This window comes from Juglans regia, chromosome 5 (genome assembly GCF_001411555.2).
Source record: "Juglans regia cultivar Chandler chromosome 5, Walnut 2.0, whole genome shotgun sequence".
Taxonomy (NCBI): domain Eukaryota; kingdom Viridiplantae; phylum Streptophyta; class Magnoliopsida; order Fagales; family Juglandaceae; genus Juglans; species Juglans regia.
This window is the reverse complement of record NC_049905.1, coordinates 20,057,352-20,081,919: the sequence shown is the minus strand read 5'-3', so window position 1 is coordinate 20,081,919 and position 24,568 is coordinate 20,057,352. Positions and strand designations below refer to the sequence as shown.

Here is a 24,568-nt window from a genome sequence, read left to right as displayed (position 1 = left end):
GGGGTAATTTCTTCTTCAAAGTCTTGGGGGGTCAGTGCCTCATTCGTTTCATCACTGAGCATGCAATAGATGCACCTAAACAACAGAGACAAAAACGATGCAAGAAAGCCTGAAAACAAGAAAAGAACGCAGCATGGCCATTTGTTTTTTGTTACTTTTGATAGTAAAACATGAGCATTCATCCAAAGGTAAAGAGAATGAAGGAAAATAAATTGTGAGAGGGAGGAAGAAGCTGAAATCCATAAAGTATAATCTCCATTCATCAGTGTGACATCAACTTGCATGACAATAAGTTGCCATCAAAGGCAGATTTTAGATTTATATAAGGACCAACATATCAAAATGTATATCTAATGAAGCAGACATCTAATTCATTTTGTGCTTAGATGGATGATTACATTATTAGCAACAAATGGAAGGGGGATCAAAAGATGAATTTGCCTGGAAATGGTACATAACAGCTGCCTTTAATATTGACCCGAATGAATAATATAAAAATGTAGAGAGAAAAATACCTGCAGATATTTTGTTTATGAAATTTACATGGTAGCCACAAGAGCCCGCAACCTTCTACAAATTTACATTTCTCACTCTCAACCCCCACACAAGGCACATATAGGGAAAAAATTGGAAGGTAAAAATCAAGTTGAAAAAATATCATAGGAAAAAAAAAAAATAGCGGAAATACCAAAAACAGATTTTCAAACCCCTCTGACTCTCTCCTTATACCAAACCTTGCTTCCCTCAAACTTCAAAAGCAGATGGTAGCCAAATCTAATCAATTAGTATGACCTCTCAATAAGTCAAGCTGTAATGTGGAAAAGATAATTTCATTTACAGATGACAATTACCAAATGTTAATGAGCCAAGTCCTCGCTTCCCACGCCAATACTTGACTTGTCAATCATGCGTACCTTGTATTGGTCATATACTCTCGCCCTGTTCTCTGCCCACCACTGTTCTGCTTCTTTCTCGCTAAACCGCTTCCGACTGCATCCACCATTAGGGAAAAACAAAAAGGTTTACATTTGTCCCAGGTGGAAGATCATGATATGGCAATTCTCAGAACTCACTTAATGGGTTCATAAGAAATTATTAATCTCCACATATTCAAGGGGTCATAATAGACAACTAGGTATGGGTTCTCAAAACCAAGGCAAAGTAAAACGGAAAAAAAAAAACCCCAAAATAAGTTTTTTAAAGCTCTTTGCCAGCTCCTATCTCTTACAACTCTCTGGCAGCTCCTATTACATGTGGAACTCTTTTACCAAAGGAGAAGAGGAATATAATTGTCAAGACTAGTAAGAGATGAAATATAGCCTTCCTTTTCCTCTTATTTCTCTTCAAGACTTGGTAAATACTTGTTTGACATCCATGTTTATCAGGAGTATTGCATAATTTTTTAGATGCAAAGGAAACTGAGGATAATGTACCTGAAGCGAACACGCTTAAGATCCTTGGCACCTCCTGGTAGGGATGTAAGTGTAATATACACGCCAGCCTCATCTTGCTCGACCCATTCAGTGTCAAGACGAGATTCACTTTCTTTCATTCTGCTTCCATTTCTAGCTGTTGGGTCTGGATGGGATTGTTTGTTGGGACCTAAACTAAGTTTACTGTTGGTGCTTGATCCATTAAGCAGCTGGATGTTTGATCCAATTGAGTCTTGTTCTTGGAATGCTGCTTGACCATTCATTCGGTCAATAGAAGCATTAGAAACGTCATTGGAAGCGGGACTGGAACCAAAGGAAGCAAGAGAAGGTGATTTGATGCTCCGAGCAGCTCCCACAGGCAGCCTTTCAGCCATGTCTTTCAACTGTTCAGAATAAGAAAAACAAATTTGTTTCAGCAAGAAAACTCAACTAATAGCAAATGCACAAGGTTTATTTTTTAAAATTTTTATAACGGTAACAGTAACTCCATAAGGTTATCTTATTACTTATAAAAAAAACTCCATAAGGTTAATATTAGCTGTGCTTTTAGAAGATTAATATAAGTTGTCTGACCACTTTACAGGATTTGAGTCCTAGATGTAACTCGGCAAATTTTTTGATGCATGCTTAGTATCTCAAATAAAACTTATGTCCACCCCCATTCTTTTTTTTTTTTTTTTTGCAAATGCATGTGTGGATTGTAAAAATTGAATCTTTATCAAGGATGACAAAGCATTAAAGATTCCATCTGAGCCCTATGAAAACATGACTTCAAAACAAACCAGCTCATCATTAAAATATCACTGAGAGTAGAGTACACTAGAAACATTTAAAGCCTACTTTTCAAAGGTAGCTCACAACTTTCAGGGAAGGCTAGTCTTTTAACACAAAACACTTCTATTGATTCCACGGCATAGACCAGTTACCAAGCAGAAATTCCCATAACTTTAACCTCATTAATGAAAATATGTTGAAGAGGATGGTGTGACCACAGACAGCTCAATATGCTGGTGAGCTTACACCAAGTGTTAGAGACAGAAAATGGAGGCATTAATGGATCACAACATAAACAAATCAAAAAATGGTAGTAGTAATATAATTTACAGGTTATTGCAAAGAGACAAATGACTAATTTTCTGTTTCCACGTCCATGAACAGCTATAGCCAAAGTGAATATTTTCTTGAATACAAGTAATGCCTACTTTATTAAAAGTGCAGAGGCCCAGAGGGGCTCAACCTGAGTATGCATGAAGTACAAAAAGGATACATCCAACTAGCAAAAGAAAAAGATGAAAATTCTAGAATTATGATTGTTGAAGACTGGCTTTTAGCTCTGTCATTGTCCTTTCACAGTCTTCAAAGCTTCAGACATTTCATTCTTGCCAAAGTGAATGTGTTCAAAGAAAGTTAAAATACACCTCAAAATAGCCTCATGAGAACCAACAAAATGCATGATTTGACACTTTTATGGTCTAAAATATTTGAGCAAACAGGCACATTGTTAGCATACATCTTTTTCACTTCTATGGATGCATGTAACTGAAAATAAATACATGCAGTACCAAGGGGTTTTTGGGGCCTCCATAGAAACAACAAAAGGCCAGTCACTTTCTTCTCTGTGGCCTATGAACCCACAAACAGAATACTTAAATGAAGTAACCGCAAAGAAAGATAGTATCATCCTAAGTTATGAGAACACATTGGAATAGAAAGGAAAACATCTCTTTCCTGTTGCCATGCAGAACATATGGTAGATTTTATTGACATGGTAATCCAAAACACATAAACATCCATCTTACCTGGGCAGTAAGCGACTTGATGACTTCCTTTGCTGCTTTGCATTTTGCAGTTTCCTCCCCTGCATATGTTATTGCTTCCTTTAGTTGTTTAGTTGTTCTTTCCAGCTCAACTTCTTGAAGTTGGGCTTTGCGAGTGAGATTTTCCACCTGAAAGATAAAAACTGGTTGGGACTGATGGACAAACGTACAACTGAGCAAACAAAATATGTTAGATTATTGAAAGAGGAACTACAAGTTATTGCAAGCTGGACATCTCTACTAGAACTATGGCTATGTAAAGCCTCAGAATCAGGTCTTTAAACAAATGGTCACTTCATTCACAATTTTAAAAAGTAATTTGTGCTTTCAATTTGTACAATTGGAATTGTCTGTCATGAACTCTAGTAAACAAACCCATTCGCTGTAATTTCATTTGACTACTTGTATGAAAATTTTTATTCAATTACCATATTTTTATCGGTAAATAAAAATTTTATTCAATTACCAATGAAATTTGAAGGTAATGAAAATGTTATGTTTATACAGACTCGTAATTCTCTTCATTCTAGTCTTTATCCGAATTACCTGATTACATGAAAGGAAATACTCAAACAAAGGGAGATATACCATCACCTATACATAGGCACACACCACACACATGGCCCTTTTAGCCATGCAATACACCTTTATTATGGAGTAGGTCTTTTGTTCAACCCATTGGAGGGAGGGACTTTCAGCTGGTGACGGATGCACCCACTGCATGGAGAACATTTACTGTTATATGGCTCCTGCCTACCCTTTCAATCTCTAGGGCTAATACCTAAGAACGCTGAGTTATTGCTCCAACAATTTTTTACCGATAAAAAAAATAAATAAATCCAACCTCGATTTTCCCCCTCAATTACTGCTTGAATTAAAATGATTGTATAATATTTTTATAAGCGAAATGCTTGTATAATATGATCTTTTCTTTAAAAAAAAATTGTTCTAAAGCCATTCCTGGATTATTCTACTATTTATTAATAATAAACAGACAAGAAAGCAGATCGGCTTTGAGAAACAACAATGATACACTTCCATTCTGGAAGAGGAACATCTTCAAAAGAAATATATGAACTACTTCGTTAGATAACTGCATTTCAATGGCCCTCTGATTTTTTCCCACCATTTCATTACAATTTAATTCTGTGACCCACAAGAATGAGAGGGAGGGAGGGAGGGAGAGAGGACATCATAATGCATCTTGCTTGGCAGGCACGGCGGGAAGGGGGAGTCACATCAACCATCAAGATTCAAACTTGCATGCAATATATAAACGTTGCTACACCATGCTATTACTCGAATTGGAGTTGTCTCCAAATTCAAATAAAACCTTGACCCAAATCCACCCTAAACCCTATGTATTACCTGGCCCTACAAGTTATATTCAAACAATGTAATTATTGCAATATGACAAAAAGTACACTTGAATATATCAGGGCTGAGTTACTGTTAATCTTGAAGGTCAAAGTTATCTCCTTCAACTGGACCATAGTTCAAATAATCTAATTTGCTTCCTACATCAAACTTTCATTTCAGCTTGCTCATTTTTTTCACACGATGAATGACAGCTCAATCATAGAATATAAATCAACTTGACGACACAAGTGTCTAATAAAATAGACGTTGAAACTTAGCCACAGTGCTTTCTTTAATTTGTCACCCGCCAGTCCAAAACCCATTTCACAACAAAACAAAAATCCATGGCTAAAAAGTGGCAGATGCTGCGAGTATATGACCAAATTATCATGTGTGATTGAGGAGGAAGAACTGTATACCTGTGATCTTAATTTAACAATCTCCTGGCTGAGGCTATCATTCGTTCTTTTTGTGTCATCCACAACAATCTTTGGTGAGGTAAGTCCACCCAGAGTCGGGGTTGGTGTTGTTGAACGAGGTGGGCTGGGCCGCCTTGATATCGGGGATGTTGCTCGAGAAACAATTCTTGATCCAGGAACAGACGCTGAGAAAAACTTTTTGGACGACCCGAACACTGGATTAAAAGATTTAGAAATATTAAGTGCTCCCCACTGGGAACCTCCATTTGGAATAGGTGAGACCCGACTGCTGTTAAATTCTAGTTTCTTGTTTTTCTTAGAAGATCGGCTTTCCACCTGCTTCAAGGACTCCATTGAAGACAATCTAGCAAGTTGTCCACGAGATCTGGAATCCAATTTCTCATCTTTCTCAATGAACTCAAGTGAACCTTGATTGATACTTCCTCTTCTGCTCACTGAAGAATGAGAAGAACCATCACTTTCAATAGCTTTCCTTAGTTTACTGAAACAATTATCACAAACGCGATAGGGTTTGTTGGGATTTGGTGCCATAGAAGCCTTGAGAGACTTCTTGCTGCTGCATGAATGACAAAAAACAAGTCCACAATTGTAACAATTGTGACGTTTTCTTTTAAAGTTAAATGGCAGGCGACAGCCAGAACACATAGACTGGTCAACTCCGGAGACCCACTTGTGAAGGCATATAGCTGCTGTAAAATGAGTACCACAGGTAATACCTTTGACTTGCTTATCTCTCAGAGCTTCTACTAATGTTGGGGAATTTCTATCATCTATATCCCCATGACCTAAACGACCATTTGCTCCCTTGCCCCAAGTATAGACTTCAGTTCTTGAAGTTAAAACCGCAACATGGTAAGCACCACAAGCTATCTCCTCCACAAAACTCTTGGAGAGCTTTCCTTCAACACGAGCAGGGAGTTTCCCATCAGCTTGGGGATTCCCTAACTGGCCATAAACAGGACTGCCCATTGTATAGACATGGCCAGAGGTTGTAAGGGCAACAGTTATACTATGTCCACACCCAACTCGACAAAAATTGGGTTCAACAAGAGCAGCAACACAGGTAGGCACAAGTTTGGCTTCCTTATCACCATGCCCAAGTCGACCTTTATCTCCATCTCCCCAAGTAAACAGCTTTCCTGAAGAGCAGTTGCTAGAACTTGAATTCCCAACCATGACTTCTACAACTGCAGCAGTATGCCAAACACCACAAGCTGCTCGGACTGTGCGGAGCCCCTTAAGGGATTCCACTTCCCTTGGTATTGAAATACTCTTCCGGTCTCCATGGCCAAGAACACCAAATGTGCCATCTCCGAAAGTAAACAATTGACCTGCAGATGTTACAACAGCAGTGTGCCAGGGTCCACAAGAGATTGATGAGACATGTATGCCCTCCAAAGGCCCAGTTACTCTCTTTGGGACCCAGTGGCTCACTTCATTTCCATGGCCAAGAAGACCAAAATTGAAAGTTCCATCACCCCATGTGTACAGATCACCAGAAAGTGTTACAGCACATGTATGGTACTCACCGCAAGCTACAAGCTCAATGTTCGTACTGCTAAGGGCATCGATTAGCTTTGGTTGCAAAACATCAGAGTCTACTCCATGCCCAAGCCTGCCTCCAGATTCCTCCCCCCAGGAGAAAATCTCTCCTTGCTTAGTGACTAAGGCAGCATGCTGTCCACCACAGGCAATGTTCTGGACATCAAGGACTACTGCAGATTCTAAGGCTTTAGGCAACAAAGAATCCATTTTGACACCAGAGCCACACCCAACTCTATGAGTTCCACCACCCAGAAAACCATCCCCTATGCCTTCGCCCCAAATAAAAACATCACCCAGGGCATCACCATCATCATGACCAGAACCTTGGCTTGATGAGCTAACAGCACTTGATAGACTAACTCTAAAAGCATCCATCGCCATTGCCTTCATGTGACCATGTACACTATCTGAGCCTCCTGATGACACAGAATGGACAGAAGCACTAGCAGAATCTGAAGGGAAGAAACCTTTGGGGGGAACAGCATACAATATCACATCTGATAATGCTTTATCAAAGCCATTCTTCGGGGGACTTTCATATGGACTATGAAGGCGAAGGTGATCTCCAATATCCTGAATCAAGCATATGAAGATTCTCGTAAGTTACATTTTCAAAACACAATGAAAAGAAAGTATGAAACACAATAACCATACCTTCTGCAAGCTCTCATTACTACCAAATGGAGAGTTCAGAGGAGAACTTCTTTGTGTGTATGTTCTAGGACTATTTACTTCGGAAGGAACTCCATCACTCCTTGATTCTGTTCTCCATTTACGGTGATGGCAACGTGAGATTAATGCTTTTAAACCCCTAAACCATACCTCAGCGTCATCTTTATCCTTGCAAATCTGGTTCATAAGGTTAAATCATCAAATTGCAAAACATTTCTTGATAAGTAAAACTACAAAACACTTTAACAGACAATCTTAAAACCAGACAGAGATTGCTGAGAGAGAGGCTGTGCGAATGAACTACGGCAACAAAATGCAACCTAGAATAATAATAATGAAACGATTTTTTATTTCTACCTATAACAAAATAATAATGGAAGGAGATAGAAAAAAATACAAGGAAATTTATTACCAAATCCAGTGATCTGTCATTATATATGAGCGAAAATGATTGACACTCCTTCTCAGGCTGTGGATACCTTTGAAATATTGGCTGGAAAAAAAATTTAACATGCATAATTAGTACAGAGCAGGAAAACTTAACACAAGTATGAAGCCACCACAGATGGTTACAGGTGAGACATGAATTTGAAGGATAGATGACAGTACAAACTGGTACGCGTGTGGGCACACAAACAAATCAATGACATATACCACTCATAAGAAATCATCATTATCACCAAGGCCAAAATTTTATTGAGAAATGGAACAGGGAAAAAAGACGACCAATATTACAGCTGAAAAATTAACATCCGGACACAGCAAACATCTTGTTCAGGTATGTCTTGGTAAGAGACAGAACCCTATAAGTAGCCATAAGCCAGCAGATTCAACGCAAACTGCAATTAATTTACAGATTCAAGATCCAAGGCAAAGAAACTTTCATTGGAAGAAAAGATAGTGAGTGGATAATAAACAGTTCAACCACAAATAGAACAAGGCAAAACGACCAACTTAAATAAAAATTGGTTGTTAAATTGGATGAAGTCAATTAAAGCTAATGCAAGCCTAGGACAACAATGGCAATGTTTAGCACCATAAATATGTAAAGCAATTAAAATATAAGATATTAGTCAAACAATAAACAACATAAGTTCCCTTAATCTCACAAATGATTTTTCTGGCACCAGAGAAGGGATGAAAAAGTATTAGTTGATTATTAGATAAAGCTTATCTATCTTCTACCACCATTGTGGAGTTTAGTTCTCTCTTTCTGGGCACAATTTTGCAGTTGAGTTTTATTGTTTTTTAAAAAGCTCACCCACCAGCCAACAGTTCAAAGAAGAAGTAGAAGGAGAAGAGGAAAAGGACACCGCCTAGCCCACCATCATGGCCTTCTCGTCCCAAACAGGGACTGAGGTCGTGGACATGATTCATTCTCCTCCAAGCAAAAGTTTTAGAGATGGGGATGTTAAGGTAGTGTTATCAGGGATGGGGGTCTTTGGATTGGGTTTTGAACAGTGTAAATGACATCCATCCAATGGTGGGGATCTCCTGTGAGGGTTACGAGGAGCAGTGCATGGCTCTTATAACAGCCATCAAAGCGAGTCATTTCTTCTTTTCTTTTCTTTTTTTATAAGTAATATAATTTTTCTTTTTATATAAGTAATATCAAAGCGAGTCATTTCTAAGAGGATTCAACTTCCAACTCCAAACTAATCTAGAGAGGCAATAGGGAGCTAAAAAGATTGACATGCTCTATCACTTATTATTCCAAAGGCAGAAGCTCAAGCCGTGGATGAGGCAAGGGAAAGGGTATATCGATTCTTAATGAAGCCAAAGCAGGTGGTTATGTCTAGTAGTCTGGTTTGTGGGGATGCTTTTGTGTGCATTGGTCTTGATGCTAGAACAGTCTGCTTGGTGGTATTTTTTGAGGGACTTCCAGAGGTTTTACTTTTGCTGGCTAGAGGGCGGATTAATAGTGTGGGCGAGTTTTGTGAGCTTGGTCTTCTCATATACTTTTCTATACTTGGTGCACCCTTTGGTTTTAATAAATTTCGATACTGATAAAAAAAAATATTTTATTACATATACCACATTAAAAACATGATATGAAACCCCTAAAACTACAGCATAGCCATATACACGATATCATCTGGCGCACATTAAAGACACTTACAGTGCGTTGTCCAGAAATTATTCTAGACACATGGCTTAGTTTCAGGTGCTTCTCCTCTTTCCCCGAGAACCATATTAGGACGGACTCATCCTGAGAGCAATAAGAAAATCAAAGACAACTTTTGCTAGCAAAACCCTCATGTGGCAATTAACAGAAGAAACATAATAACTTCTATTTTATATCCAGAACAAATCAAAACAAACATTAGATTCTTGTGTATTTAAATTTTTTTGACAAGTTGCTTGTGCATTAATCAATGTTTAATAATAAAAAGAATCTAATGAATTGATTCCAGGGATGATGCAGTTCAATTGACTAACATTTCACTAAACATGATAGGACTAATAATGTTAGTATCTATTGTGAAAATCTCAAAATATGTAAATTTGATTCCTTATGTATCTAGTGCTCCAATTCTCCCACTTAGTATATATTTATGCAATTCAATCTTTCCAATCCTTTCCTGTTCATTGTCTTTTTTATCAATTCAGTATACCTGCTATTGAAACCCCAAACTTGTTCATACAACTAAAATGTCAACTGTTAACAGTCATTGCCAAGTGTGTTATCTAACAGTAATCAAAACAACAGATGACATGTCAACTGGATGATTTCTCTCTAAATACATATGTGTGCGCCTGGTGTATCATGAGCTATGTAAGTATATTGCTGTAAAATGAAGAAACACAAATAATTGACTGTTATGCACCATGTTAGCACAGTCATAGATCTTACACATAGCTACACTTTGATAATGGCTGAACTGCCCATTCCAATTGTCAATTGTTGGATTGGCATTCCAAACATTGAGAGAGATACCATTTTTGGAGCTTTTATTTGCAGGATAGATATGTGGTAACTTATCACAGACCTTGCAAAAGAACTCTCTCTCCCACCCCCTTCCCACCAAAGTAAAAAGACCCACAAAAATTTTTGGATCCAGTTAATTACTATAACTTTTTTTTATAACTTTTTTTTGATAGGTCAGTTAAATAATATAACTATACCTGAAAAATAATATAGATACTAAAAGAAATGATGCAAACCACTTAACTGACTAAATCATTTTTTTTTATCAGTTCTTACCTGACTAAAACATATTACAAGACTTATGACAAGACTTTAAAAAACGTTTTTAAAGGAAATACAAAAGCTTCTGCCTAGAAGCTTGATAACATTCAAAATGATCCCAAATTCCAAATAAGAAAGATTGGGCACACAAGTTGAATTCCAATAATTTAATGATTAGATTAAAAAAAAGTTCAATAAAACCAAGGGGCTAGGAATGCACAGGAAAGTGTAGAAGATCGCATTCACATGGTTAAAATACAGCATCGGGCTTACATTGGAAAGCCGGAATGGACAAAACTTGGGCTTCCCCCTCCTTCCATACTTCAGCAAGTATGCCCCTTTCTTGAGAGCAGTAATGGCCTGTCGTAAATATCACCCAAGAGCTTACTTAAGCATATTCAGCACATTTGAAAGCAGGTAATAACTCAACTCTAGTATCAAGTTAAAAAAGAAAGCTAAACAGCATATTCAACTAGCTCAGAAAAACATAAAGAACCTGTGGATATTTTAAGAAAAAACTGACATGCATACTATTTAAAGCTTACAAGAACTCTAAAAGTAATTCCTAGTAATACCCACAGACAAGATTCTGGCATAGTATGTGTCCTTTGAAGAGAGCCCATCCAACTCAGTTATCCTACCATGAACGGTGAGGTAGCATCCACTTGCACTACATCTAAGTGACTAGAATAGACTAGAATCAAACATTTACAAGCACAAAACCACTTGAATATGGATTACCTAGTTGACCTCACTACCTACTCCAGGATTCTATATTGAGATCAAATCAAAAGATTGGCAGCTGGGCAGTGTGGATGCTAGAGAGTATCATTACATGTCCTTTTTTCTTTTGGTTTGTTAAAGGGAATTGAACTTTTTTTTCATTGGCACCGAGTGTCCAGAACAAAGTTCCGACTAATCCCCGGGGTAGAGGGAATTCGATCATTTCATACCACATTTTTTTATAAGTAAAATTAGGTTTTATTCAATCAAGTAAATATTCAATCAAGTAAATAGACGTAGTCCAAGTACACATGAAGTATACAAAAAAAACCTAGTTATAACTAGCCAAATGGATACAATAGCAGAGGCCCAAAGAAATAAGGTATGGACTATGGAAAAAGAAACATCTAAGTTCTTCCAAAGAGCGTTCCTGGTCTTCAAAACTCCAGCCATTCCACTTAGGCCAAATGCACCACATGAGACATAAAGGAATCATTTTCCACTCAGTAGCAATTTGGGTGTTACCCTAAGCCCTATCCAACAAGCAAGAAGATCCACCATCCTCCTAGGCATCACTCGCAATTCCGATCCTATTAACATTCTCCTCCCATAAAACCCTTGCCACCTCACTCCTGGGTACTTGGATTTTCCTAGATTCTATTAATTGAATTTTTTTCTTATAAAAAAAAAAAACCTTGCCACCTCACTGTAAAATAATAAATGATCCATAGATTTGCCACTTCTTTTACACGTAGCACCAATCCATAACAATGAGTCTGCACTTTCTCAGATTGTCCATGTGTAGCAATCCAACCAAAGAAAGCAACTTTGGGAGGCACTTTACTCCTCCAAATGCACTTCCATGGAAAATGATTATGGCTCTGACAAGGCATAACCTTGTAAAGGGATCAGACCATGAACTTCTTGTTACCAAAATGAATCCAAAGCATCTTATCCACCTAACCACTACCAATACTTGAAGCATACATAAAGGTAAAAGCTTTGAAAATATCACCTAATTCCCAATCCTTGGCAGCTCAAAGAAAACGATCATTCCACTATAAAGAGCCACTAGAGATGTCCAAAAGGTCTACCGAAGCCTCCTGGTTATAGGCAATCCGGAAAAGGAAGGAAATGAAATTTTGAGGGCCATGTAGCTGCACTAAATGTCACGCCAAAATCTAACCCTGGTTCCCTCACCAACCAAAAATCTGAAGTGACTGGAAAACCCCTTCCAACCATTCCGAATATTTCTCCACAACCACACGCCATGCGCACCTTTCACTTCATTAGACCACCAATCCCCCCCAATCGCTCCCATATTTGGAATAAATAACAGCCCTCCATAATGACTCCCCTTTCTAATGGTACCACCATAATCATAACACAATATATCTACACAAACCTAACGAATTTTATCATGTATAAAGATGATGCATCCAATTTATTGATCAACTGTGATAACTCAAATTCCTGAACGTTTCAGAGATGCAACACCAGATTATAGTAATTTGACACGTTAAACATCAGTTATAAGCAGTAACCCATAACTACAACATGAACGCATAGAATTACTTCTTATCAAGAATTATGAGGTTCAGCCAAAAACTTTCTGACAGAACCAATCTAGAAAAGAAGGGAAGGTTTCCACAAAAGATTTTCTTTTGGTTTACAAGTGCTGATGGCTCAAATCATTTTCCTCAAGAAGAATATCCTCCAAGGAATACACAAGAATGCAACTCCAACGTCACACTAGAAACTGGATCCCTTTCCAATAAACGGATCCTAGTCATACAGCCAAAATCCCCTTTTCTTATGCAAATTTAACCTTGTGTCACAGAGTTGTCTCTGTTGCTATCCTAGGGTCATTGGTCATAGCTTTGTTGTTCAACACTATTCTAAAGCCAACTGTGTTTAGAAACCTTCAATATCTGCACTCACCTTTTTTTTTTATTGGCACAGGGTGTTCAGGAACAGTGTCCCGGCTAATCTCAAGGGTGAATAGGCCCTCAGCAAGGAGTTTTCCGCAAGTACACCTCGGGTAATTCAAGGGAAAAATCTCCCAGTCCAATGGGCCCTAGAGATTTTTACACCCAAGGGGATTTGAACCTTAGACCTGGGGGGAGCATACCCTTAAGCCCAAGGCTTTTACCACTTGAGCCAACCCCTAGGGGTTAATATCTATTCTCACCTTCACCAATACTCTGGGTTAGCCATTTAACAAGATACATTTAAGTATACCAAGAGACTTGCCTGATGCAATGTACTTAGAGTTTTTGACATATTTTTTAAAGTAAAAGTTAAATGTGACTTCTAAGTAAATTTCCAAAAAATTTTGGTTAGCCCTAAACTAACAGCAGTGAGTGTTTCATCTCCTAGTTGATGCTAGCTTAATTACTAAAGTCTCTTGGTGTAACCCAAGAGGCCTGGGATCAAATACCACCTACATCAAGGAATGCAGAGCTAAATGCAGAGCTAAAAGGATGAGAGAGGTCAACCAACCAACATGTAGCTCATAGGTCCATGGCGCCTTATTTATTAATTTTTAAATCTCCTCTACTCCTCCGCTATCTCATATACATATCACAAAGGGCAAACGGAATCCCAACATTAGGTGGTTGGCCCCAATGGTGAAAAAGAACAGTGTTTGCCAACTATTCATGATAGAAAGTCAGTCATTCATCTTTCAGTTCACTCCAACAACTTGAAAATTCATTGGTAAGAAGTCCGTCAAGTATGTTCAAACAACTTAATCAAAACCCACACCTAAAAGGATCCAACATTAATAACTAAATCCTACAACTAATTGCACCATCATTATTACAAACCCACTTGAACACATAAAAGTGAGTAAATTAATAGTAAAAAAAAAAAATTAGAACCCTCAGTGCTTTTTATGCCTGCCCCTATGGGCTAAAAATCAACCAATTCTTGAATTTGAATAATTGGACCAAAGGAGTAAACTAAAACATCCAAGAAACGCAGGAAAATGAATACCTGCTCGATATCCCTTTCGACGGGGCCAGTCCTGCTAAGATCCGAAGCCATCCTATCCGTCTGCGACATCACCCTAAAAACGAAAACTAAACACCGCTGCCAGTCTTTGACTCACCCATTCTCAAAACCAAAGCTTTCCATTCATCAATTTCATCCAACCACACCTTCCCTCCCCCACTCACCCCCAAATTCACACACCCACTCAGCCCTAAAACCTCATCAAGCCTCGAATCAAGCATTCATACACACTCAGTTCCGCTCCAGTTCGTTCAGTTACGTCTCCGTAACCAGCTGCACTAACCGTACCGCTACTTCGAACTGAGTACGGTTCGTGCAGGGAGGGCTGCGAGATAAAATGGAGTGTGCGAGAAGAGTAGCGGCTAGGTTGTGGAAAGAAAATCGATCGAAGAACCTGGTGATCGATATCGATAGGACCCGGAGCTCGAAGTGAGTCTGCGTGCGCGTTTGTCTGAGAGCGAGAAAATGGGGTCGATAGAGTGCTGGAAAGAGTGGGAAAATCTAGGAAACGATGATCTGATTGATTCCCTCAGGTGCAGAAGAGAGAGAAAGCTAGAGAGAGAGAGAGAGATGAGGGGAATTATGAAGTTAGGAAAATACTGTGGTGGCAACAGAAGAAGATAGAAAAAGAAAATGAGAACAGTGGAGGTGCTTAGGATACTGCCCATCATACCATCTAAATTTCCTAATTTGACACTTCCCTTTTTCTCGGAAAATTGTTCCTTTCCTTCAAAAAAAAAAAAACTCTTTATTTCCATGTTTGGATTGTATGAAAATGTGAAAGAAAGAATTGGATGAGAAAAATATATGTATTATTCTAGTGTTTCTTTGGGTTAAATGCTCTCAATAATCAAAGGACTGTAATTAAAAAGCAATTTATAATACGAAAATATAATTCCCAAAAATTAACAATAACAAATCAATCATAAATTATATTGGATAAAATAAATTACTAATTATAATAATAATCCTAGAGGTGCATAGATGCTCGGTAAAGAGTTTTTTGCAAATACATTTCGAGAAGTACATGGGCCATAAAAAGAATTTGAATTTAAGAAGATTCGAACCTTAGATCTAAAGAATCACAGCACCAAAATCAAGGTATTTACCGTTTGAGCCAACCCTTAATTATAATTAATTTTCTGATAATATTCTTTTTAGATCCATCAATTTGTCTTAAAAAATTGGTAATTAGCAGAAGAAAAATGAATGGGGAGAAAGGTAAGAAAGCATCTGGAAAATGGCTGGAGTTCACAAGATAGGTCCATGATGCCCTTAGCAAGGGCACTTGTCAATCCACTCTTTGTTGATTGAGACCAACACCATGCTGATGCACTTTATACAAAAGTGGGTTAGCCACAATTCAGAATTCTGGTCCCTTTTTTGTCCTAAGTGGTCCTAAAACTTTTTGATTATCACTTAGTGGGGTGATGTGCTTTGCTTGTCAATAGAAGCTCGACAGCCTCTAGCCCCCCCCACCACATGTGAGAGAGGCCAAGCCACAGCCCAAAATCTTTAATCTCTGTCACAGATCAAATTGAAGTTAACCCTTCATCCACCAATGCAAACCCAACCAAACTACCTCTAATCTCCATGTGTCTATCCTTAGCAATTCAAGGAACACATTCCCCTGCCTATCAACACTAGCTGCCTACCATGTTGCTTGTTTGGTCTACTATATCTATCTCATTCATCGACATCTTCCCTTATTTCATTTGAGGTTGCGATCGAGTTATAACTCAATCTGTCTTAAGGAAGAGTCCATGAATCCGACCATATGAAAATCGCATCAACATAATCAAAGAAAACAAATGATAAAAAGAGTCGTACCATTTGAAAATATTTACGCTTCACATCATCCACATGGCATAATTTAATTTGTAATATAGTGGCTCGAAGAAAACCACGTTTACTTGGAAAAGGATTGTCAAGAGGAAAACATATTTTCTCAAGAAAAAAAGTAAAATGAGACAAAAATAATTGAAACCGGCAAAAGAAGCTAACTATAAGATACAACTTTGAGCCAAGCACATGCCGGCAAGCATTTAAACGTCTAATGTTATTGGTTTTGTGGCCACTAGCTTTGGAGGCTCTTAACTAAAGCAAAACTCCAAGGGCCCATTTCACTAAACAACTCAAGTTTCGAAATTGTATTTGTTATATTTAAATAGTATTGATATTCTAAAATGTTTTATACAACACGTTATTTATATGGCATAATTTAATTTAAAAGATAAATTTTAAATTTTAAATCTTATAAATCAAATTTTAATATTTAAATTATATAAATAGTGTATTTTACACATCGACTTAAAAATAAAATAATTATTTTTACAATTATGTTTAAAACAGATAGAAATAGAAATTTCTTCAAATACGGTCCATTCACATTGTCTAACTTTTTAAATGGTATCAATCACAACTCACAAGGTCCACGACAAACATTATCGCTAGTATTTGTATTTTTAATATCATTCTAGTTGAGATCCCTCCTCTTGTAATTATAATATTTACAAGGAATCAATAATTATGATACGAGAAATGTTACTTATCATCCCTACACCACACACCAATATGTGATTTATCTATTTAAGCATACATATTGTTTAAACAGAAGATTAAAAATGATAAATCATATATTAGTGTGTGGTGTGTGTAAATATACGTATTTAAATAGAACGATAAAAATGACAAATCACATGTTGGTATATAGTATGAAAATAATAAGTATCATTTATGTTCTATAAGAGAATCATAATATCCATTTATTATAAGTCGTAAAATTCGGCATGAAAGATATCATGTTTTATGAACTCTACCGAGTTCATTAAATAGGTATTCAATGTTAATGCCGGAAACAGGTTTGGTTGATTTTCACTCCCACATGTATTGTTTTTCATTTCTTAATTATGCAGGCCTTTCACGTAAGTGTAGCATTGATTGTACCTCAATATAAGTCCAACAATGTACCTCAACTTTGCCATTTTTTTGTTCACTTTTCATTGACATGAGACTTAAACTACTCCACCACATGTCACTCAAACTAAAAGAAAATGATGGGTTTGTTTTAAATTGGTGAATTTGACAGATGAGACCTACAACAATAACAATCAAACTCAAGAATTTAAGTTCTGAATATAATAATATAGGAATATTTCAACTATATAAAAATGTTTATAAAAATCTACAACTTATTTGTCAATATATATATATATATATAAAGTTTGAAAAAATTCTACTTATCAGTCTTACACCACACATCTCTTTTTATTTTTGTATATTCTTTAACTAATGTGTGGTGTAGAACTACTGAGTAAAAGAACTCTGAAATTTTAAGATATAATATAAATAATTTCTTACTAAAGTAGAATTTTTTTTAGAAAATGGGCTAAAATGAAATAACTCGTGAACAATTCAAATTTGCTATAAAATAAATTATTTATTCGGGAATATAAAATTTAACTTGTGATAGTTCAAGCTCGACAAGCATTGAAACAAAAATTTGTCAACTCACTGTTTATTTGAACACAACTCGTTGCTACTCACATCTGCAAAGGGCCTCCTCGGATACTGTATTGTTTTGAATTTGGGTCCGGTTTAGCTTAGCCCATGAAGGCATTGGAGGGTGATTTTTTGGGAAGTAATTCTACATACAATCGTAAAGTGCGTAACCGTCGCGTAATCACTTTGAAAAAGAGTGAGGTCCACTATTAAAAAATTAATTTTTTTCATGTGGATCCTATGTTTTATTCCTTTTTTTCAAAACGATTACGCGGTGGTTACGCAATTCACAGTTGTAAGTATCTTTTATCTTTTTTGGGTCTTGCTGCTGCATATTGCCTAATCCTTAGTGGGCTTCCATAGCTTAGCTTCGCTTATGCATAGCCCCGTTTATGAACCATTTTGAAGGATCCAACCCGATTCTGGTAGAGAAATTATATTTGTAGTTTAAGGTATGATTTAAATAGTAAGATGAGATGAGATGATTTTAAATGAAAATTAAATAAAATATTATTAAAATATTATTTTTTAATATTATTATTATTTTATGATTTGAAAAAATTGAATTATTTAATATATTTTATGTGAGAATTTGAAAAGTTGTAATAATAAGATGAAACGTTTTCACTATCCAAACGAGACGTGTGCGCAAGTCTGTATACTCCTTTTGATAAAAGTGGGTAAATTTGAGATTTATATAAAAAAAAATTATTTTCTTAATGATGAACCTCACTTTTTTCAAAAGAAATACGTAAGAATTGCATATCTTATAACTGTATTTAGTATTACTTATCAGGTATATTTATTAACTCTTATATCTCTTTTTTTTTTAATCCACACCTTTGATTTTGAAAATTAAAATTACTCGATCACGTTTTAAGTGTTGGAGGTAAATGCAAGAAATATCATCAGTACTACTTAAAATGTTATTTTAACATACTTATTATTAACTTGACCAAATTAAATAAAATTTCTTAATATTTTTCCAAATCTCTGAATTTCCTTAAATAAAATTGACTTTTTAACCAACCATTCTTCTAAATATTTCATAAATTAAAAAAAAAAAATATATGATCATACGTGAAAAAGAGAGATAGAGTTTTCTGTGTCTTTTGATATATCCTTAATTATCACCTTAAACTCTATCTTTGTCGGTTAGAATTTTCTCTTGACCTTTTCCTATTAGGAAACAAAATCAAAAGCTGTACACTTTAATTCAACTCAGAGATCCCACAAACCCCATCACTTGATCTCTACAACTACTATATATAGCCAGGCAAAACCCTCTTTCTTCCTCTCCGATTTTCTTCCGGATTTCTTTTACTGCGTCTTCCTTTTACTTGCAGTGCAAGAATCGTGCAGTAGTACTCGCTTTCCGCCATGGCTGAGGAGCTTCACATAGCCATCTTGAGGGCTGAACTGCTCGACACTTTGAGAAACTGGGGTCGACGATGCTCGATGTTCGATGACTCGTATGACCCCCAGACGCTTTCGGAAACGTTGGAACTGCGGCGCATATGGATGGACGCCATGACGGTGCAGTTGGCGTTGTCTCGAGCACGCGAAACGAAGCGCGAGTTCAACACCGTGATGATAGAGGTTGAGCTCGAGGTGACGAGATGCCTGGGGAGGATCTTGTCCAAGACCTTGGATCCAGCGTTTGCAGGGTCAGAAGAGGTGAAGGTAGAGGAAGATGGGGCGGTTTGTGGGGTTTGTCAAGAAGAGATGAAGGTCGGGGATGAAGGAAGAATGCTTGGGTGCATGCACAAGTTTCATGGCGATTGTATTGTGAAGTGGCTTAGGAATAAGGCTACATGTCCGTTGTGCAGGTACCAGGTTCAAGTCAAAGAGTTTGAGCTGAATATATAATTATTGTATGCAAAGAAGATATATATGATGATCAAAGTGAATGATGAAAGCTGCAAAGTTTCCTTAATGTTTTATTTTCTTTTGTAATTTTCTGTTTACATATAGTTTTGAGTTAGCTTCGTGACACTGAAAATAGTTTGAACTCTTTTGTAACTCATAAGTAAATAGTGAAAGTTTAATATCATGTCTTTTAGGGTTTTTAGCAGGAATATCACATAGTAATATTAGATATAAGTCTTGAGACTTGTTTGGATAACGAGATAAGATGAGAAATTTTCAAGACTTCTCTAAATTTCATTTTCAAGCATCTGCATTCAAATACAAAATAATTTTTAAAGTTTCGAATTTTCGACATTTTTATTTAATTATTACAACTTTTATATTCTTAAAAATAAAACATAAAAATCAATACAACTTTTTTAAATTTTAAAATAAAAATAATATAAAAAAATTATAGTTAAATAATTTTTTAAACCTTATAATATTTTTATTCATTTTTTAAAACCCAATAAAATATTTTAATTCAAATAATTTTACTACCATTCACATAATTTTAAAATACTTAAGCATTCAAACGAGCCCCGTACAAGTCTCTTGAAAAAAAAGTTAAAAAAAAAGGTGAAGTAGATAATAACAATATTAAAATTGAGTATTCATTTAAATTTTTCTGGATATATATAAGGGCAATTGGAGGTGGTTTTCCTACCTGAACATGATCATAATACCTTATTCGCTAAAAAACAGGAGGGGCCGAGATGACGGAAAACTGCAAGCACTTCTTTAGGTTGGGTTGGAGCCATCCTTAGACCCTAGCTCTACCAAAGAATTCAATTAATCTTTAAGTGAATAATATTAACAATCTAAGGTAAATTTATACTTAGATCCGAACCTGAGACCAAGTATATACATTCCAAACTACTTGGGACTTAAAAAAGTCACCCAAAAACCATTGAGTCACCTCCCTTATTGGGGTATTCATTCAGAAATACTTTGTAACAAGAAGAGTATGCCATCTTGATCACTTAAAACAGGAACAGTAAGAGCTGTGGGTTTAAGAGTAATGATATATGTAGTCTTGAAATGCACAAGCGTCGAACAGTTGTTTTGAAAAATAGTAAAATCTATTATTAAAAAATTATTATTTTTTTATGTGAATCACGTATTTATTCACTTTTTTTCAAAATAATTTCTCTTTCAATCTGGATATGTTTATGTTCTGTACTAACAAAGATTTCTAACAAGTATGCAACCGATATTTTGGGAGGGAATTTCCACGAGGCATGAAAGGTGAGAGTTTCCAGAAAGTCCAACAATGAATTGATCCACACTATAAGCTGGCATTGAAAGCCTCTCAGTCTTTTGTTGTCATGTGCTAAAGAATGTCAAATAAAATAAAGCAAAGACGACATAAGACAAAACAAGATAACCAAGATTCAAAGCACAATGCTAAAAAATGCATCACTCTCAGAAGAAACCTATGATGGCGTACGTCTCTGTTCCAATATATATGCACAATGGAAATAATAGTAATTAATGTGATATATCCAAGGAGTTCAAGAAGTGCCATCGATTAACAATGGGGAAAAGGAAAAAAAAAATAAATAACAGAATGAGATAAACTAATTCTTCTGATTAATAAATCGAAGCATGGAAAATCCACATGCAGAAACGCTGCCATTGTTTTCTTGACCTGAAACAGTAGTGATAAATTCGTGAACATTGTTTTCCATACTTTGATAGTTAGAAGATCCAGGCAGATGATTCTTACAGTCAAGCGTGTTAGTTTGCAACGTTTTCCTCCATACAGCAGTAAAATCCAAAAGAAAATAAAGAACTTCTTTCTACACATAAACTGGTGAGCACTGCAAGTGCAGAAGATATTGGTAACCAGTGGAAACTTTGTTGCTCATGAAGATAATGCTCCAGAGAAGTGACTCTCCATTGGACTGTACATGCGCTTCGCTTTGAGAACATTAAACCTTACAAAGAAGAGCTGGTTTCTGCAGTTTCATCCGCGCTGAAGCTAGTTGGAATCCCCATGACAGATCTAGTAGATATTTGCAGTGCAGTCCAAAAATAATTAGCTATGGAGCCCCAAAATTAAAAATTAAAAGGAAAGAAGCGTGTAAAGACTATATACAATGTGCTCTTCAATTCCCTAAAAGGGCAGCAGATAATGAATAAGGAAGAAAATAAATTCACTTGAAAAGAAAAAAAGCCACCACTAATCTTTGATTGGGAGGTCAATTTTCTAGAATTTCTGTAGGTGTTCAATTTTCAGTCATGTAGCCGGGCAAAAGCTTCCATTAAGTGGCAAGTCAGCATCCTAATCACAAAGATGCCTTACCTAACAGAGCCAACACCTTCCATTTTCAGGATTTCATTCTCTAGTGAAACGAACAAGCATAATGTGATGGAATACTAGGATATGCCTCTTAAGATGTACAAATTTTTCAAGTCAGAGCCTAGCGAGTAGACTATTTATGATAGATATTACAAGAACATTGGCACTTTAGAGAGACTTCAAATAGTAGAGTAAGATTCCACATTCAAACTTACCCCAACATGACAGGTTTAGGACTTTAAATTACCAATATTATGGTTGCAGTTAAGTCCTGTCATTCAAAGGTAATACCATTCTCTACCTCACGCCGCTCCGCCCCCACCCTTTCAAACCACAAAAAAAAAAAAAAAAAAAAAAAGACCTTTGACTTGTATAAATTATGATAGCACTGATGTAATTGCACCAAGAAAGTAAAACAAAGAACCATCATAAATATCCCATCTGATTCAGTGATATAGGATTGTAAGAAAATAATATCTTCCCATCAACCATATCTACACATTGAATTCAAAACTAAATTACTACTGTAATAGAATAAGAGATCGGAGTTTTTTAATTTCTTTAAAATGGGGTATAGAAATTATTCCAAGACAATGATACATTATATCAATAGCCAAAGAAAAAACCAAAAATTTTCAAATCAAGGCACTGATTTTTTTTTTTTGGTAAAAGCTAGGGCATGAGTTGATATAGAGGAAGAGGTATGCAGTTATGTACAAGTTCACATGTCACTTGGCTTTGGCTCAAGAAACATGGGATAGAATGCAATGGGTTACTGGTTCAAGTCTTATAGAGAGAGAGAGAGAGAGAGAGAGAGAGAGAGAACAATAATAAGCAAAAATTTAGACCAACCCTTTGCACTGATATTTCCATGTCGGCATTCCAGTTAATGATGCTCTTTTCACATAGTCTGGCTTAGGAAGATCAGGTCTGACTCGTTTTTCAACCTTCAATATTAAAGGGGGCATCAATAGCAAGGCAAAACACTGCAAGTCACACACCCCTGCATGTACATACATACTGATGTGTACGTATATATTATTTCCACGATGCATGTATTTGTTAATGTATCATAATGTCATTAAAAACTGGCCAAAGGTCAAACTCACTGTCATTTTGTTTGATGGATGGTTTATTAATTTAACTTGGTTGCTGTATTCTTCTATACCCTTCCATTTTTCATTGACTTTCTTCTTCTGCACATATTCACGTAAACAATGGAATCTCAATCAAAGAACTTTCAATCAATAAAAGAGTTTTTGGATAATATAGCAAATCAGTCCTAAAGTCTGAACTAAAAGGTTGACCTTTTTCATTCTCATAGATGGCCCTCTCTCTTCTTTATCAGCAGACTTGCAGAGGTTGCGTATTAGAATTGAAGGCTTCAATTCAAAAGTTTCATTCCTTTTGATGATGTTGGGGCTGACATCATCATAATCATGCAACTTGCTTCCAATTTTCCCATCATAGTGACCATGGCCGTTAGCAACAGAGTCAATCTCCGACCCTTCAGCACCACAGTTGCCACTCATTCTTTGTTTCCTCTTGCTATTGTAAGCAATTTTTTCTCTGGGAGAATCTTCATACAAATCCGAAAAAGAGTTCCGCTTAGAGAAAGGTTTGGTATGGTTGAGAACAGTTGAATTCTGTTTTAATTGGTGCTGAGATATCTTATCCTGATAATCAGAGCCATGCATACTACTACAATATGCCCCCCCTTCCACACATAAATCCTGTGAACTCAACTTGGAATTATACACTTCATATCTCTGAAAGGGCAGGAAAAGAGAACAATTACACAAAAGTCACTAAAACTTTTATAGAAGAAGAAAACACTATACGAACAGCATGGAGTGCAAGTCCTGCCAACATTGATGCAAAGCCTTCACAAGAGAATTTATTGGGCTTCCATGATTTTGAGTATAAAAGAAATTTCTCCAGTAATGCAAATGTGCAGGTGTGAGTTCTTGTGTCAAGAGCTTTCAAACATCCAAACTTTTAATAAATACAGCAATTGCTCTGTTCCAGTGCATGGGAGATGTTGTGGTGTAGTCCGGAGTGGCCTCCCATGAGCTTCCACTAACACCTCTACCACAAGGCTGGGGGTGCACATGAGGCCACCCAGCACCTCCACTGCGCAAGAGGAGGGAGGCACCCTGGCACCTCCTGCATGGTGGCAACTGCAGGTGGCAACCCACCACATGCGGTGGCAGAGGAATCCCTCCCCATGTTCTTTCCTTATTTTTTGAAGTTGTTTCCAAGTGGATGATACATCAGATGGCACATCTGCATTTCTGTCACTTATTTTTTTTATTGGAATTTCTGTCGCTCTTTTTTTATAAGTAAGAGTAAATTTATTGATATGAAAAAAAAAAAAAAAAATCTCACATCTCAAAGTCAAAACGAATAAAGTACAAGTACCCCGATTTCTTAATTTTCTAAAAGCATAACCCAAATTTTCTAACTTGACATTAATTTCATCTAATCCGTTCCTTGTCATAATGAGTTTATGTGATCGGTTTAACAAACCTATAAGCTCTTCCAGTCCCATCCTTTCAACCCTTCCATCACACTCATCATACAAAAAGTATAATGTGAAAAAAACAGATTTCAACTTACTAGATTGAGGCAGAACTTAACAAAAAATAATAAAAAAGTAA

At 36.5% G+C, this 24,568-nt stretch overlaps 2 protein-coding genes across 6 annotated transcripts; both read right to left on the bottom strand.

Moving 5' to 3' along the window:
- Window positions 1-498: 498 nt before the first annotated feature.
- LOC108999201 (PH, RCC1 and FYVE domains-containing protein 1-like) lies at window positions 499-14,812 on the bottom strand. Of its 2 annotated transcripts, XM_018976016.2 has the most exons (9): window positions 14,177-14,801; window positions 10,730-10,816; window positions 9,386-9,475; window positions 7,679-7,759; window positions 7,249-7,443; window positions 5,029-7,167; window positions 3,233-3,379; window positions 1,434-1,816; window positions 499-990 (listed from the first exon to the last, which is right to left on the bottom strand). In XM_018976016.2, exons 1-9 carry the CDS (start codon window positions 14,243-14,245, stop codon window positions 858-860), a joined length of 3,324 nt encoding a protein of 1,107 aa, XP_018831561.1. In that variant the 5' UTR covers window positions 14,246-14,801; the 3' UTR covers window positions 499-857. The 2 variants fall into 2 exon arrangements, with proteins under 2 accessions (XP_018831561.1, XP_018831562.1); XM_018976017.2 differs by lacking the exons at window positions 499-990; window positions 1,434-1,816; window positions 3,233-3,379 and adding an exon at window positions 3,386-3,967 and having other exon boundaries at window positions 14,177-14,812.
- A 6,367-nt stretch (window positions 14,813-21,179) lies between these two features.
- LOC108999202 lies at window positions 21,180-24,211 on the bottom strand. Of its 4 annotated transcripts, XR_004801517.1 has the most exons (5): window positions 23,216-24,195; window positions 23,018-23,104; window positions 22,761-22,855; window positions 21,333-21,611; window positions 21,180-21,254 (listed from the first exon to the last, which is right to left on the bottom strand). XR_004801517.1 is itself a non-coding variant. In XM_035689992.1 (4 exons), exons 1-4 carry the CDS (start codon window positions 23,603-23,605, stop codon window positions 21,545-21,547), a joined length of 639 nt encoding a protein of 212 aa, XP_035545885.1. In that variant the 5' UTR covers window positions 23,606-24,195; the 3' UTR covers window positions 21,180-21,544. The 4 variants fall into 4 exon arrangements, 1 of the variants encoding a protein (XP_035545885.1); XR_004801519.1 differs by having other exon boundaries at window positions 21,180-21,611; window positions 22,761-22,928; window positions 23,216-24,211; XR_004801518.1 differs by having other exon boundaries at window positions 21,180-21,611; window positions 22,761-22,911; window positions 23,216-24,196.
- Between the last annotated feature and the right edge of the window lie 357 nt (window positions 24,212-24,568).